This window comes from Dermacentor variabilis, chromosome 7 (assembly GCF_050947875.1).
Source record: "Dermacentor variabilis isolate Ectoservices chromosome 7, ASM5094787v1, whole genome shotgun sequence".
NCBI classification, from domain to species: domain Eukaryota; kingdom Metazoa; phylum Arthropoda; class Arachnida; order Ixodida; family Ixodidae; genus Dermacentor; species Dermacentor variabilis.
Genome location: NC_134574.1, coordinates 170,975,079 through 170,989,889, shown reverse-complemented (window position 1 = coordinate 170,989,889; position 14,811 = coordinate 170,975,079). Strand labels below are relative to the sequence as shown.

General features: G+C 45.7%; 1 protein-coding gene across 5 annotated transcripts in view; it reads right to left on the bottom strand.

The window, feature by feature from the left end:
* trh (PAS domain-containing protein trachealess) overlaps nucleotides 1-14,811 on the bottom strand; it is a 534,047-nt gene that overhangs the window by 14,981 nt on the left and 504,255 nt on the right. For 4 of the 5 annotated variants that reach the window (XM_075700282.1, XM_075700286.1, XM_075700285.1 and 1 more), the window contains 7 exons: nucleotides 9,785-9,874; nucleotides 7,336-7,620; nucleotides 6,549-6,852; nucleotides 4,648-4,795; nucleotides 2,257-2,375; nucleotides 1,225-1,397; nucleotides 445-516 (listed from right to left, as the gene is read on the bottom strand). In XM_075700282.1, coding sequence (XP_075556397.1) covers nucleotides 445-516; nucleotides 1,225-1,397; nucleotides 2,257-2,375; nucleotides 4,648-4,795; nucleotides 6,549-6,852; nucleotides 7,336-7,620; nucleotides 9,785-9,874 — 1,191 coding nt within the window. The remainder of the gene's footprint in view (nucleotides 1-444; nucleotides 517-1,224; nucleotides 1,398-2,256; nucleotides 2,376-4,647; nucleotides 4,796-6,548; nucleotides 6,853-7,335; nucleotides 7,621-9,784; nucleotides 9,875-14,811) is intronic. The other variant, XM_075700284.1, reaches the window with a different exon arrangement.

The following is a 14,811-nucleotide window of genomic DNA, read 5'->3' as shown; positions in this document are numbered from 1 at the left end:
TCTACTAGATGGGGTCACATCCAGCTCATACATGTGCTGGTGGTGCAAAATATTTTGTTAAAGTTATTTACTAGGAGTTGAGTATAGCTGGTCGTAGCCATTTTTGGTGTATCTACACAGAAGACTGAAATGCTGCACTAAAGCTGCTTAATGTCTCTTATTTTTATATTATTCGTAAGAAAGGATGTGGAATTGATACAGAATCTGCAGCGCAGAACCCGTCATGTCTTACTGTACTGGTTGTCTGAATTCGTGCTATTATGGAAACAAACCATTTAGCAACATGTCATTTTGAAGGATAGTGCGGTTTCAGTGCGATGTGCTGTTCTGTGGGGCAACACAATACGAGTGCGAGGATGTGCTGGGTGACGTGCTCGGAAGAATGGAGGACACGTGTAGAAGGTGCTTAATGCAAAAGTACTTTCAGCAGCATCACCATCTGACCTGGTAGGCATCCACGTACGTGTGGCAGGCCATTTGAATGTAGTTCGAATCGGACCTCCTTGTGCCCCGAATCTGCGTACAGCCAGCAGGAGCAACGATACTGTGAACATTCAGCTCTCCACATGCTGTATGAACCAAGTGAGACATTCGGTCAATCTCACGATAGAAACATCTGCGACAAAATCGACGATTCTTTACATGAAATCACCCACTCAGCCATGAGACAATGGTTACGAGTTTGCGCAACACACACTGCCTGGGTTTTGCCTTCTCAGATGACAGCCTGGCCATCCAACTGTAAAAGCGCTTTTTGTTGATATCCTCAACGGTAAGCACACATTTTGCTACTTCACCTCTGAAGGCCCAATTATCGTACGAAAATATCTTCTCTTCTCCAGTGCCTGTAATACACGAGGCCACCTTGAACAGGAAAGAGGTGCCAATGACAGACTATTTCTTACCTATACAAGCAGTAGCACGGAATGAACACCCTGGCTCATGCTGTTTGTAAACGCATACATTCGCGGTTTAGTTACGCTGGTTCCACGTTTAACTGTACCTAGAATAAGTTACCTAGATTCTACTAAACTTTATCAAAAAGGTTGAGTTGCCAGTAATCAGATGTTTGCAAGTGAGTGAAGGAAAAAAGTCGAGACCGATTTGAACATGACAAGGGCAGCTAGAATAAAGATATGAAAGTCTGTAGATGATGCGAAAGTGACAAAATTGAAATAGAAGAGGCACGTCGACATGGAATAAACCATGGGCAATCGATCCCACCTTGGCATTCCTGAGCGAGTCGAGCTTCCCCACAGCGCCCAGCTGCGTCAAGTGCTGCTGCTGCTCGGCGGCAGAGGGAACGTCCTGACTCCCTCCCAGTGCGGGGGCGGACGATGGCGGCGCCTCGTGGCTCTTCGGGGAAGGCTCGGCAGCACGGCCCGGCGACCGTTCCTCTGCGAAGTGCGAGCACACGAGGGGCAGATGGAAAATTACTTAGCGTATTCACACCAATCAACAAAAAATAACTCAGCTTAGACTGGCAAATATTTCGAAATTCTAACTTAATTCATTAGCTGCGAAAAGTTAATTCTTAGTGGAAAGTTCAGGCCAAACTTCTATTTCGTTTCAATTTCGCTACAGTACCTCAGTGCCTTTAAGTCAGCGTGATGACGCACATTTTACAGCACTTTGAACTTTCTTTTATTTGGTAGGCATTCTGGCAGAGCAAAAGTGCTGGAAACTTGCAATATCGATTCTTTGGCTTCTTCAGGATATGATGTAGTCTTTTGCAGGTAGGCGATTAATTAGAGTGGAAACATTGGCTAGTTGGTTGTACATATTTGGGTGGGCCAAGTGCTAAGGACGATGACAAAGGTTAAAGCCCATTGAAAACGACACGGTGGGCTGAACTAGCTGCTGATTTTATTATTACGACGGACAAACATATAAATATGCACTGTCATTTTTCATGATCCGTTCCATAAAGAAACACAGGATGACAAGGTATGAAGGGGTCACGCATAAACGATCGAGCATACGCACAGTAAACTCGCCTGATCATGGGCTTTTAACGTGGAGCTGAAAGAACGATTGATGAGCACGGCGTGTATCTGAACTTGCTATCGAAACTTTATTCAGTCCCAGTTTTATGTGAACAGCCTATAGCTTCTTTCCTTTTTCCTTACTTTTTTGTTATTTTTTATTTACCCACACAGAGTATCTCAACCCTTGTTACGAATGAAATGGGGTGGTGATAAGGATAGTTTTACAGTAGCAGTAGGTAGAAGGGATAAGCGAACTTGAATAACCCACCTCGTGGTTCGTTGTCCGGCGTGGATCCCCTCTCGGAATTGCTCGGATCGTCGGGCTTGATGTCGCCCAAGCCGCGCATCTGGCTGCAGTCCATGACGCAGTGCTCGTACTCCACGCCACTGCAGACACATGAGAAATGGAGAGGAAATCCGCAAAAAGAAGAAAATTCTAAAGCAGTGATTGCATTACAATATTATGTTGGCATATTTTTCAAGAGAGCAGAATGAAAGATGGGAATGTTAACCAAGCCCTACGCCGGTGGCAAACCAGAATGCTTATCCCAGAAGAACGTTTATGAGGACGACATGATACGAAAGACCTGAAGTTACGCCAGTTTACGGTCGCATTCAGCTAATAAGCGTGACGACTGGAAGAAAACATCAGCATACCTCGGCTCGATCACTGCTCGTTCACTGACAAGTGTTTCAAGCGTACTCGATCACCTAACAAGTGTTACCCTGTAAAAAGTATTTCAAGTGTAGAATTCGTCGCACGGCTAATTTTGCTGCACATGCACAGAAACATTCTTTTTCACTGTCGCACATGGCGCTTCAATGTTTGCAAGGCGAAACCTGAATAATCCACGAAGCATGCGCAAACTGGCCTATCTCGCTGCCTCGCCGGACGTGCTGCCTAACACTAGCCGGCCATTTAATGCCATGGTTCACAACCGTATAGCCATGACTTCAGACCCAGCCGGGGAGAAGGATAATCTCGCAACTTGCAGACAAACGCGGCTGGCCGTAAGTGGCCCGCATAGCAGGCATCACTATTTAATAAAATATCGAATATTATCGTGAATCATTATGGCATATGTGCACCATTACTAACACCTCCTAACTTTCCTATCCTTTTGTCATACTTTCAGAAAACGGTAGACACTAAAATTGCCACACCCTTACGAGTGTATAGATGGTGCTTGATTTATCTCATCGGCAACATAAGAGGAAACTTTAGCTCGAGGCCAACTCCAATTACCCTATTCAAGTACACCCGCCGTGGTTGCTCAGTGGCTATGGTGTTGGGCTGCTGCGCACGAGGTCGCGGGATCAAATCCCGGCCACGGCGGCCGCATTTCGATGGGGGCGAAATGCGAAAAACACCCGTGTGCTTAGATTTAGGTGCACGTTAAAGAACCCCAGGTGGTCAAAATTTCCGGAGTCCTCCACTACGGCGTGCCTCATAATCAGAAAGTGGTTTTGGCACGTAAAACCCCAAATATTATTATTATTATTCAAGTACACATAAAACGTAGAAATGCTTTGTTGAGACAACCCCTGGACTGATTACAATGAAATTTGTTGCATTCTAGAGAGAAAATTAAATGCTAATGACTGTTGGAAGCAAACGTTCGGTACAGTGCCTTAAGTTGTTTACAAAGATTGTCAGAGACCGTTAAGCTTGAAAAAATAGAAGCATGAAATTTGCAAATCCATAACTCTGCACCAAAAACAGATGTCGCAGTTCTGTGAACTGCATCCATTGCAGCATCTCAACTGGACAAATTCGGTATATGAATTTACAGCTTAGGTGACTTTGTTACAATGTTTACAAGGGTTTGAAAAAAAATCTTAGTCACATAATAGTGGTATATTTCATAGCGGTGTATAATACATCAGTTTTGTCCGCTTTAGATGTATTATTAGGTGTAGTTTACAGTATTTTGATATTGTTTTTCACTGCTGAGTTAAAGTTGTGAAATGGGTAGTTCTATTTTTCAAAGTATTGTAATTTTCTTTTTGAGAATATTTATTAAAATATAGAAGGCCTAAATCAAATATCCCCTTAAAACAGTCCCTAGATTCTAAACTTTTTTAATGCAGCACATCTCATCAAATTTGGTATAGTGGTTGCAGAAAAAATGATTGCTCTGTTTTCATGCATTTTGATAGGAGTCGGCGATGAATAGAGTCACACAGTGAATCACTCTTTGACCAATTACGGGCAGTTTAGAAGGCCCGCGATGTGGCTGAAGGGCTCGGCCTGACAGTTCCAACGTGGGAGCGGCCCACGTCGACCTAGGGTTGACCTTCAGGACCCAATAAAGTCCTTCATACCATACCATACCGATTTATAGCTACATCTTAAGGGTTAGAGGGAACTGTTTTCTGATGGCATCTTGTAGTAAGTATAAATGCGGCACGAAAAGTGCGGCACAACAACAGCATGAAATAAACTTCCATAGCTATAACACTGTCAAACTCTCATGTCAAATATTTCAGTGGTCAGAGGTGTTGCACAGTTTTCAACTACGCATTTTCTCGTTGCAGATCCAGTTCGAGCTCGCTATCGTATAAAATAAACAATTCTGTAACCTTAAATGTAAGGGTGGTAGCCATTCGGCAGACTAGCATCCTCAAGGATGCAGAATTTTTTGACGTGTACACGTACCTGAGGACGTAGTTCACGCAGATGATGCTCTGTTCCTCGGAGTTCTTGTTGTTGCAGATGACCGTGGCACAGGTCTGCATCCAGGTGAAGCCGCCGTTCTTGTTCATAATCCGGTAGTAGCCGCTCATTACTTGGCCCTTGTTCATCACTGCGTGCCAGTAAGGAGTGGGCGTTGTGATTGTGCTCCCGACACGCCTTGCCCAAGCGCATGCAGATGTAAGGACAGCGAGCACACACTGGTGTAGTGACACTGGAGGAGGCAGTTCACACGGTTAAGAGGAAGGCAGAGCGCCAACTGCTATTTTCTCATTATAACGGAGAAATAATTTCATCAGGCTAATCCCGTAACCTAATCGAACGAAATTTGTTGTATTAAACGCAAGAATAGTAAAGAATAGCAACTCTTCGGTGCCAATTTTTTATCTAGAGAGACAGAGAAAGGAACCGAGAAAAGGAAGTGATGTTAACCGGAAGAAAAAAGTCCCGTTTACTACCCTGTATGAAAGGAGGGGGAAAGGGAAATTAAACAGATGGAAAGAAAGAAAGGTGAGTAAGAAAACATAAATAGGCGCAAAAAATTCTGAGGCGGCACATCTCACCATCACAGTCTATCTCGCAAGCCCGTAGACCGCAAGGGGTTAAGTAGCACTTTAGCTGCCTTTAACGACCACATCTGTTGTCAACGCTGTCGAAATACCTTTGTCCTGATCGCGCCCCCCCCCTATCCACTGTCTCTAGAGTGGTTCACAGTCCCTGCCTCTCCGTGGGTAGATACACAGATGTGCAATTGTTTACTTGCGACCGCATGTGTCCCAGGTAGTCTGAAAAACATTTCTACGCTTTGGGGCTTGCTTTGTGCCCGAATAAACACCGTCATTTATCTTGCGTGCATTTTCTTCCTTTAATACTACGGTCGCAACATGCCGTACGTGACCATGGAGGAAGGAAAAATATAGGAGGGAGCATTACGCTGCGCAGCCAACCTAGGCAAGTTAACGCTCCGTGAAGCCACAGTCATGGCCCAACACGTGACCCCTTGCATCAAGACCACGGAGGAAAAATCGAGATTTGCTGAGACGTTTGGTTCCCGGTAGCCATGCCAGTAGTTTTTATTCGGTGCGCGCTTGTTCAGCTGCCATGCCGTGGCTCTGCCTGCAGAGCGGGAACACTAAAACCAACTGCGAACTTTGACGTGCGATCACGTGTTGGGTCACCAGGTTGGCTTCAGTCGCGTTGTGATATGCTCCCTCCTATCATTTTCCTTGCCCCATGTACGTAACCTGAAAGTATCGGGTGTGCAGCGTTAAGGAAAGGAAAGACACATAAGATGCAATTATTGCTCGGGGACAAGATAATGTTTAAAGGATGAATTTTTTTTCTTGCAGTGTAGGACTATGAGCCATTACACCAAGGGAGGATTATGACTAGGTAAACACGACACGAAGCCACAGACGGCACAACAGAGTTCCTCCACACCTCGGTTGTCCAGAAGGAAGAGAGAAGTCGGGAACCACTCCATGCAGGCGACTGTTCGTGAAACTAGGCACTCAGTTTTTTATTTTTTTATTATTTTATTTGAACCTCAAGGGTCCCCAGAAGATTACATTAATGAAACAGAGAGCTTTCGTGAGTGTAAAGCTACGCCAAAGCATTCTATTGCGCATGGCACGCTTCTCTATGTGGGGCCATAGGTGGTGTCCGAAAGCTGACGTCTGTGACATGTTTCCAGCTCGCAAAAGTCGCTTCTGCCGCACGCAGCCGGCAAAAGCATCGCCTTCGAGATCTGCATTTGTTATCCTGAGGACGCCATCGCTAGGGCGCAGATTTGGGCACCAGCTATTGCTTACTCCTTCAGCAGAACGAACACAGTGTGCGCCGAGGATGCAAGACGATCTACTCACGGTCCACGTGACACTTTCTCAGTTTCTGCACGTCCTGGCCGTGCACAAGGGTGTACAGGTTCCGGCCGGCCAGGTCCTCGGGGCTGTAGTCGAGCAGGTCGGCGACGCGGGGCTCGCAGTGGGCGACGCGGAAGTCGAAGCCCAACCGCGTGACGAACATGTCGCACTCGAGGCGCACCTCGTTGACCGAGGGCGGCGGCAGCGCGATCGCCATCGCCACCATGCCCAGGATCTGCGGCGGCTGCTTGGAGCGGCCGGGCGAGAACGAGTACTGGGGCCGCAGGTGGCACAGGACCAAAACCACCTGCACGTTTGTTCGTTTAAAGATAGATTGAACAAGATACGATGACATCACATCGGCCAGAAACGTTGACAGCCGTGTATACACCCATGCATCGGGTGCCGAATCACGCGAAGCCTCGCTGAAGTAATCGGATCGCCTACATCAACAGCATTGTTGCTAGAGCAGCGACAGCTTCTACTCGGTGAAACAGACGACGATGACACGCCAAATTGCGTAGAAGTACGCGAAGAATATATATTGCTAGAAAAAAAAAACATATTGGATTCTCCCATCTGACGCTGTGAGCGACAAGCACCAGGGAAATCGAAGGAATCTGTTTTTAGCAAGAATAATGGGAAGCCAACAGACACTGAATCCAAATTTTCTTCCAATTTCATTTCCATTTTCTTTATTACGATTATGAAGGTTGTTGCAAAATGTCACCCTCATGGGTTGCGTCGACTTTATATGGTAGTTCCGTGTGTATGTGGGGCACATACTGACCCGGTATCCGGAAGACTTGAAGTGGCAGCCTCGCTTCGTAAGAGTAGACTTCATGCGTACGCAGAAGGACCTTTCTAGACCCTTGTAGGCTGCGCTGCTACCGAGAGTCATCACGGGGGCTGGTCTGTCCAGCGAGTTTGGCGTCGACGAGCCGTCGTCCGAGCCGCCCGAGCCGCCCGACGGCGAGGACACCGACTGCGACAGGTTGATGCCCAGCTGCTCGGCCAGCTCGGCGTGGTCCTGGTGGTGCACGTAGTCGAACACGCTGCTGCCCGTCATCTCCACCTGCGCGGATGGCAGCGTCCACCAACCAAGGAACGTCGTTCTGGACGCATACTGTATAAGCCTCTACGGTTATTCAAGTTCTGTAGCGATCTGAGAAGGGAAAGCGACTGTGCATAAAAGCCTGCAGCCCTCTGTTGTACCCCTCGCACTTGATTTTCTAAGGATGCTTGGAGAAAAAATGGCATCGTGTTTTACAAGACAATTCCTCAGCAAACACCGCAATCATACCACACGAGAAGCTCGCTACATTGCCACGTGTCTGCAATGTTGTGTTCGATAACTATAGCACCTTCTTGCCCATATATATATACTATAGTTGACCGATAAAACTCAGTTCGTAGACAGCGCCTGTGTTTGTACTTCTTTGTGCTAACCACACCCCGCCTACGTTCTTCCCCACTTTTCATTTCATTTGGCGCCGTGAAGTTCGACCAGCTCGCCCCAAATCACAATATTGACGCGCTCTACAATCGTTACAGTGCCAAAGACTACCCAGACAATACGGTATATAACAGCAGAACTTCTTGTTGGGCTAGTTGGTGCATGTTACTGAAGTACTAAAGCGCCAAACAGACGACACAAGAAGAGACACGGACTAGCGCTTACTGACAACTGATGCTTTATTGGCGGAAACGCACAATATATATATATATATATATATATATGCAAATCTGGCGGCGCAACTCACACGTTGTCGAAAATCACATGATAACCAGGCAAAAGGCGATAATACGATTGTGAAGGTGACGTTCGTGACAATGACACGTGGTGTATAGGGCCAAATGATCATAAATGATAATTTGGTTACGCGATACACAAAACACCGCCGTAAGGGAGTACCTCATTAAAAACTAAAAGATTAAGATTTTTCACCAAGCGCAGGCGGCGCAGCAACATGCTCAGCTCTAGCTAAGGGCTTCTAAAAAGGACATTTCGCTTTTATACAGAATTTTTAATGGTTCGCTGACGCATTCAAGGCCCTTCCTTTTAATGTAGAAGGCTTCCTTCAGCTCTCGGGCAACGCTATCTCGACTTCTGTCCAGAACAATGGTATCTCTTAGGCGAGGCTTGCACCCGCACTCTCTGCAATGGATGGCCATGTTGGAACCAGTTCCTTTTTCTTGTGAGCGTTCGTGTTCTTTTAGCCTTTCATTTAAACACCTCCCCGTTTGTCCAATGTAAACTTATCACCTTTTGCCTGGTTACCATGTGATTTTCGACAACGTGTGAGTTGCGCCGCCAGATTTGCGTATATATATTGTGCGTTTCCGCCAATAAAGCATCAGTTGTTAGTAAGCGCTCGTCCGTGTCTCTTCTTATGTCGTCTGTTTGGCGCTTTAGTACTTCAGTAACGTTATATAACGACCAGGTATTTATGGTCTCTTATGACTACAATAAATTTTAAGAGGTATTCGAAAGGTACGTACCAAAATTTAACCAGTGATCATGACATATCGGTTAGACATGCAAGGTTCGTTATGGATGTCGCCAAGCCTCCGCGCTGACGCATAGTGCCACAGATAAGTGAATTCTTGCTGAAGTTAGAACTCTGACAGCGTTGCAAGAAGTGTGCTGACTTCCACGTTATCTCTCTAGCCCTGTGTTTTGCCTCTTCGTTGAAGTGTCTAGCACTTATCAACGGACCTTCGCACACCTCCGCAGCTCATTAGACAAGCAGGTTGCTTACGAAGCTTTTTGTTCGCGTACATCACTGGGACCGGCGCCTTACGGATCCGCAGTTTGGTGCGTATTACGTATGAAGGAGCACACACAGCGCAAAGAAAACTAGGCTATTTCTTACTGCCTGCAGTTGATTTTGCGAACAGAACCCATTGGAGCACCGTTAATTCAGGAGCACCATAAATTCGGATGACCAAGCTTTTTTAATGCGATAGCATTACACAGGCCACTCACGGGCTTCCTTCGATAGTTTCAACGTAAAATAAAAGCGCGCCGATCCTGGAGGCTCAATAATCAGGTGTACTAATCCTGATATCAATGCAGGATATGTGTCCTCCTATAGGTTTTTATATAGTATGTAACGCGGACCGATCACGGAGGCAGTGTAATCGAAAGCGTCGGTGGACCGACGATGATAGTGATATCGAATTACAGTAGCTCAGTTGTAGCATAATGAACTACGAGTTTGCTGTTTTTTTCTTACCTGAGACAGCCCAAGGTAGATGGACACAGTTTCCGAAATGTACAAAAAGCGGCCATCTGCTCCCAGCGCAAAGGTAAAACCATCTAGTGACTGCAAAGGAGAAAATAAAATAAAAAAAACGAAGTTATAACAATGAATTACGCGAGGTACGAAGCAAAATATCGATTCGTATAGAAAGTGCCATGAAAGACACCATAGTCTTTTTTTTTCACGACTATGTTAATCAAATATTAATAGTACTGCTCCAATGCCACGGGCCCTTAACAGGAAGCTTTAGCTGAGGAGCTCCTATAACAAATGCAAGCACAAACAGAGAAATCGGTCTGCTCGGCAGCCATAGCGCCAAATCTGATGAGTTTTGTTGCATTTAAACGGAAAAAAGCTATACTCCAGTGATTATCGAAGTCAGATTTTTTATTTGGGGCGCAAACATGATCTTTTTAATTATTCATAAATATCAAAACTGCATGAAAGAAAAAATTAACAAATTCGTGAACCATCCTGACACTGTAACTCTTCAGCAATAAACGTATCACCATTCTGAAAACTACATCTATTAAAACATCTAAAGTGTACAATTGAGGTACTTTACACCACTCTCAATTATACTACCCATTTATTAATCTGACTTTTTGAGAACCCACGTAAGCAATGTAACAATATAACGTAAGCTTTCACAACGTAAATATCAAACTAATATATAAGTAATATTTTTCACACAAATTTCACAACTAATATATAAGCTATCGCAGTTTACAGCGATAACTGATCTTCGTGCACAAATATAGTTATGTAAGGTTCGTGCTTTAATTTTTCTTTAAATGTACCAATCTTCAGCATTATGAAGAAGACTTTGCTTCCTACATTATTTAAAATTTAGCTTTCTATCTGAAAAGCAGCAACTTTACTCAAATCGGTCCGGTAGTTGTCTTATGAAAATATTTCTGCGTTCGGAGTTGGCCTCGAGATAAATATTCATCCTAACAAAAGTGCCGAGTTAGCCTTCCCGCAATGCTTGTTGCCCAGAACACGGCGGCCGACGCATTCTTAAAGGGCCGCTCGAGAGAAAAATAGGTTGAACTGTATTTGAAAATTATCCCTCTACAACGTTTAATACAGCTACTATTACCGTTGAGAACACGTTTTATAAACCACACAGAAAGGACGAACAAAAAGGCGAATGACGATGCCGCCTTGAACTACGGCCGTACCAGGTCGCTGTGGAGTCGGGAATTTCGACGGCGTCTGCTCGGTACCAGTCTGCAGAGGGACTACCCCGAATGACGTTAAAGGCTGATACTTACCAAGTTTCGAAGACTGCGGCACATCGGCGCAAATGTTAAAAAAAGAAACTTTGAAATCTGTGGCGTCACATTGACGTACCTGAACTGAGGGTGTGGCACGAAATGAAAAAAAAAAATGGAGGTTTGGCCTTCATTTTCTCTTCTATAATAATCAATATGCTACTGCGAACATGGCGGAAATGAGTTTGTAAAGAATACTTTACCAGTACAAGCTGACTCGGTCTTTGTCTTTGTTACCCCTTTAAGATTTATTGTACGTCGCTGCACTCTCATGTTTGGTTTACTTTTGTTTATTGCTACATCACTCCAGCTTACTTTACTCTTTCTATATCCACACTGTATTGACACAATATGTTTATTCACGGTATTGCTGTCTTTGAGAAAGGCTTTCCGTGAAAGATAAAGCTAAGTTTATGAAGCAGTCTTCCTTTTTTGCAGCCCACTCTTTATGTCTTTTCAACGAAAATAAATACAACTTTTATTCGAATAGGAACAGTAACGACACAATTACCATCCCAGCCGCGCCTCTGTTGAATACCGAATAAGTCAGAATTTCTCAGCTACCAGTTTGGAGTTGGGAAACAAAAAAGAAGGTATAAGAAGGGGGAAAAATAAACGAAATTTACGTTAGAACAACTTTGTTCAGCGTTATCCTTCCCTCCAGCTATATCGCTCCGGCGTCAGTGGCGTAGCGTTAGGCAAGGGAGATACTGAGAATAAATCGCCGACGGGATACGCTCCTGCAGAGAGGCCTGTGTACGCCGTCTGAATGCGACATTCGGCGCGAAGCAGACGTAAAAATGCGACACCGAGACAACGAGAATCCCGGTGGCCGGGATACCGTCGGCGCGGAGTCGCTTCGAGAAAACACAAGTACGCAAAAGCGTAGCTTAGAAACAAGCTAAAAGAAATGGAGAGAAAGGCGAAGGTCCTGTAAGTATTCTCGAGAAGGCTGCATGTACAAACTCACCAAAAGCAGTGCGGCGAAATCTAGAAACTTCAGTCAGTGTGCGTACACCGACTCACAAAGTTCGGTGCTGCAGGGGCGAAGCTGTGAGCGCTTAAACTCCAGCGAGCTACGTTGCTTACAGATGGTATACGTAACGACAACAGTCAGATTTGAACGCGCGTTGCCTTGTCTCCTCCGCTACTTGCGTATTTCGTATGCATCGAACACGTGACAGGGAAAAGATTCACGTTCCTTTGCATAGGCGCGTCTGGGCCGAAGCAATGGTGGACGGAATGCCGCCATGCATGCTTTCTTTTACCTTTAGCCAGTGACTGCTTTCACCGAATAATACCGCTTTATCACGCTATCGCTCAGCTCAAGACGCGCTTGCTCTACTCGAAATTTCGGAAGCACTGTCGCCATTTTCATAGCGGCACGCCCAAATCTATAGCCACACCGTATGGGCGACGAGCATCGTGCTGTAACAGCCGCGAATCTACGCAAGCGCAAGCGATTTCTCTGGAATGTATACAGTGACGCATGCGAAAATACCGGACCAACTTGAGCCGAGAGAGCTTGATTTGTCAGTCGCCGGCCGTGCTCATCACTACTGCAGTCATTTAAAAGTTTTCCCTATTATTTCTTTTTCTTGGCGGCGGCGGCGGGGGAAGGCACAAGCTCACGGCAGAAAGATTTCTCTTACTGATTACTTCTGCTGATGGCTCCGGCGTCTTGCCGTCGCTATGCCACACAATGCGCTCAAAATGTAAAAGAGTTTCCAAGAAAAAATTACCAACGGTTACTATGTCGTTAGTGCTTACAGGAGTTGCAAGTATGGCAGTTCCTCCAGCTTAAGAATGATGATGGGCATAGTATTGGTTTTGGTTAAACTTCGTCATTATGTCTGTAAACGATCTCGTGACGATCCGAATATTGCGTTTAAATGCATCAATTCGCAATGATTGTGCATAGGCGCAGAGAAAAACGTGGTTGATTGCACAGTGTTCAGGAAACTATAGCTGTCTGGAAATTTAGAAGTATAAATAGCGCCACAAGAACGTCTGAAGCCACAGGTGCGAAGATTAGACAAATCCGTGTACTACCCATAATTCCCATGATATCTGAATGACCACAGCGCGGGAGTCTTCTCTCGTAATTTTTTGTAGGAAGCTTTATGGCTCAAAGAACTCTTAGAACACGGCAGCAAGCTGAGGCAAGGCCACTGCTGGTGTGTTGCTCATAAGTGTGAAAAGAGTGACTGTACTGAACAATCATAAACAGAACTAAAGAATAATGACGCGGATGCGTTGTGAAGCAGACTGGGAGAGAGGGGCGAATTGCGAAGGATGATGTCTTGATGTATAACATGCACCTTTCCGAAGAGGCTCTAATTTGCACAAGAATTCGAGCTCTGTGTTGTTTCTGTGAAAGCCTGAAGGGACTATTAGGTAAGAGAAAAACATGTCGCCATTATTTATTTTTCCTTAGGCTGTTGTGCCTGCAGTACCTTGTATGGTTATTTGACCAGCGCAGTTTTCTTATGTCAAAGCTGCGCTATCACTAAGTGGCATTCCCATGCACCCGATTATTCGAGCGCCACTCGACAAGTATTCAGAAATTCAAATATTTGATTTTAATTTCTACAGCCAAGCTTTTCTCGTTTCTGGGGACCTTTAAAAAGTTCGCTCGTCGCAGCCCAGGAGATAGACGTAATGGCATCGTACGAATTCTGCTTCGCTGAACGGAACTAAGATGGCATGGCGCGCGTACGCGCGCGAGCACCTATCTTCCAGTGTGACGGCTCTCGTACACCCGCCTAGTCGCGGCATCGACATCAGCGTCTCCTGGTGGATACCAACGAATGCTCGACACGGACGACTCCCTAGATCCCCGGAAAAAAAAAAGAAAAAAGGAAACTACTCAGTATGCTCGTCGCGACGAGAGAGCTAAGCCTGGCAGGGAAGAAAAAGGCAGGGCAAGTCAGTCGCCGCAGCGGCAGGCGAATTCTTCTTCGACACCAGCGAGACTTCGCTCGCACAGACTCTCTTCACTTTGTGTTACAGGTCCACTTTTATGTTTCTTTGTTTTCTTTTTTTTTTTCCTCAAAGTTGGTCCGACGGAATGTCCGCTTCGTACAGGGAGCTGAAGCTCTGGTTCCGGCTCAGCTCCTCGATACACAGAGAAGGACTCGCTGACACTATGGCATGCGCTTAGAACGACGAAAAGATGTGCAAATTGGTAAACTTACGCGGTTTGAGAACAGTTAGGCGCAGAAAGCGTGGACAAAAAGAGGAACAAAAGGAACACACAGAGAAAGAGGAACACACACACACACACACACACACACACACACACACACACACACACACACACACACACACACACACACACACACACACACACACACACACACACACACACGCACGCACGCACGCACGCACGCAGACTCCCACACATTCTGCGCATGCGCGTTTGTAATGTTCCTTTCGTTCTGCCCGTGTTTTCTACGCCTGCCATATCAGACAATAAATTGCGATCGCCGCACTGCGCTATCGCGGTCGTGGGCCTCGCCACACGTTGCAAGAGACACCTCTGGAGTTTTGAAAAACCGAGGAAAAGACACATTCTTCCTTCTTAATGGAACTACAACCGTACGCGCCGGGTTGTCTCGAGCCTTGGATTCAAACTCTCGCCCCGTTGCTCTCCCACCAGTCCGCGTGAAGTGCCGATACGACGACCGGCTGAGTGATAAGACAACGACGTGCGCAGACCTA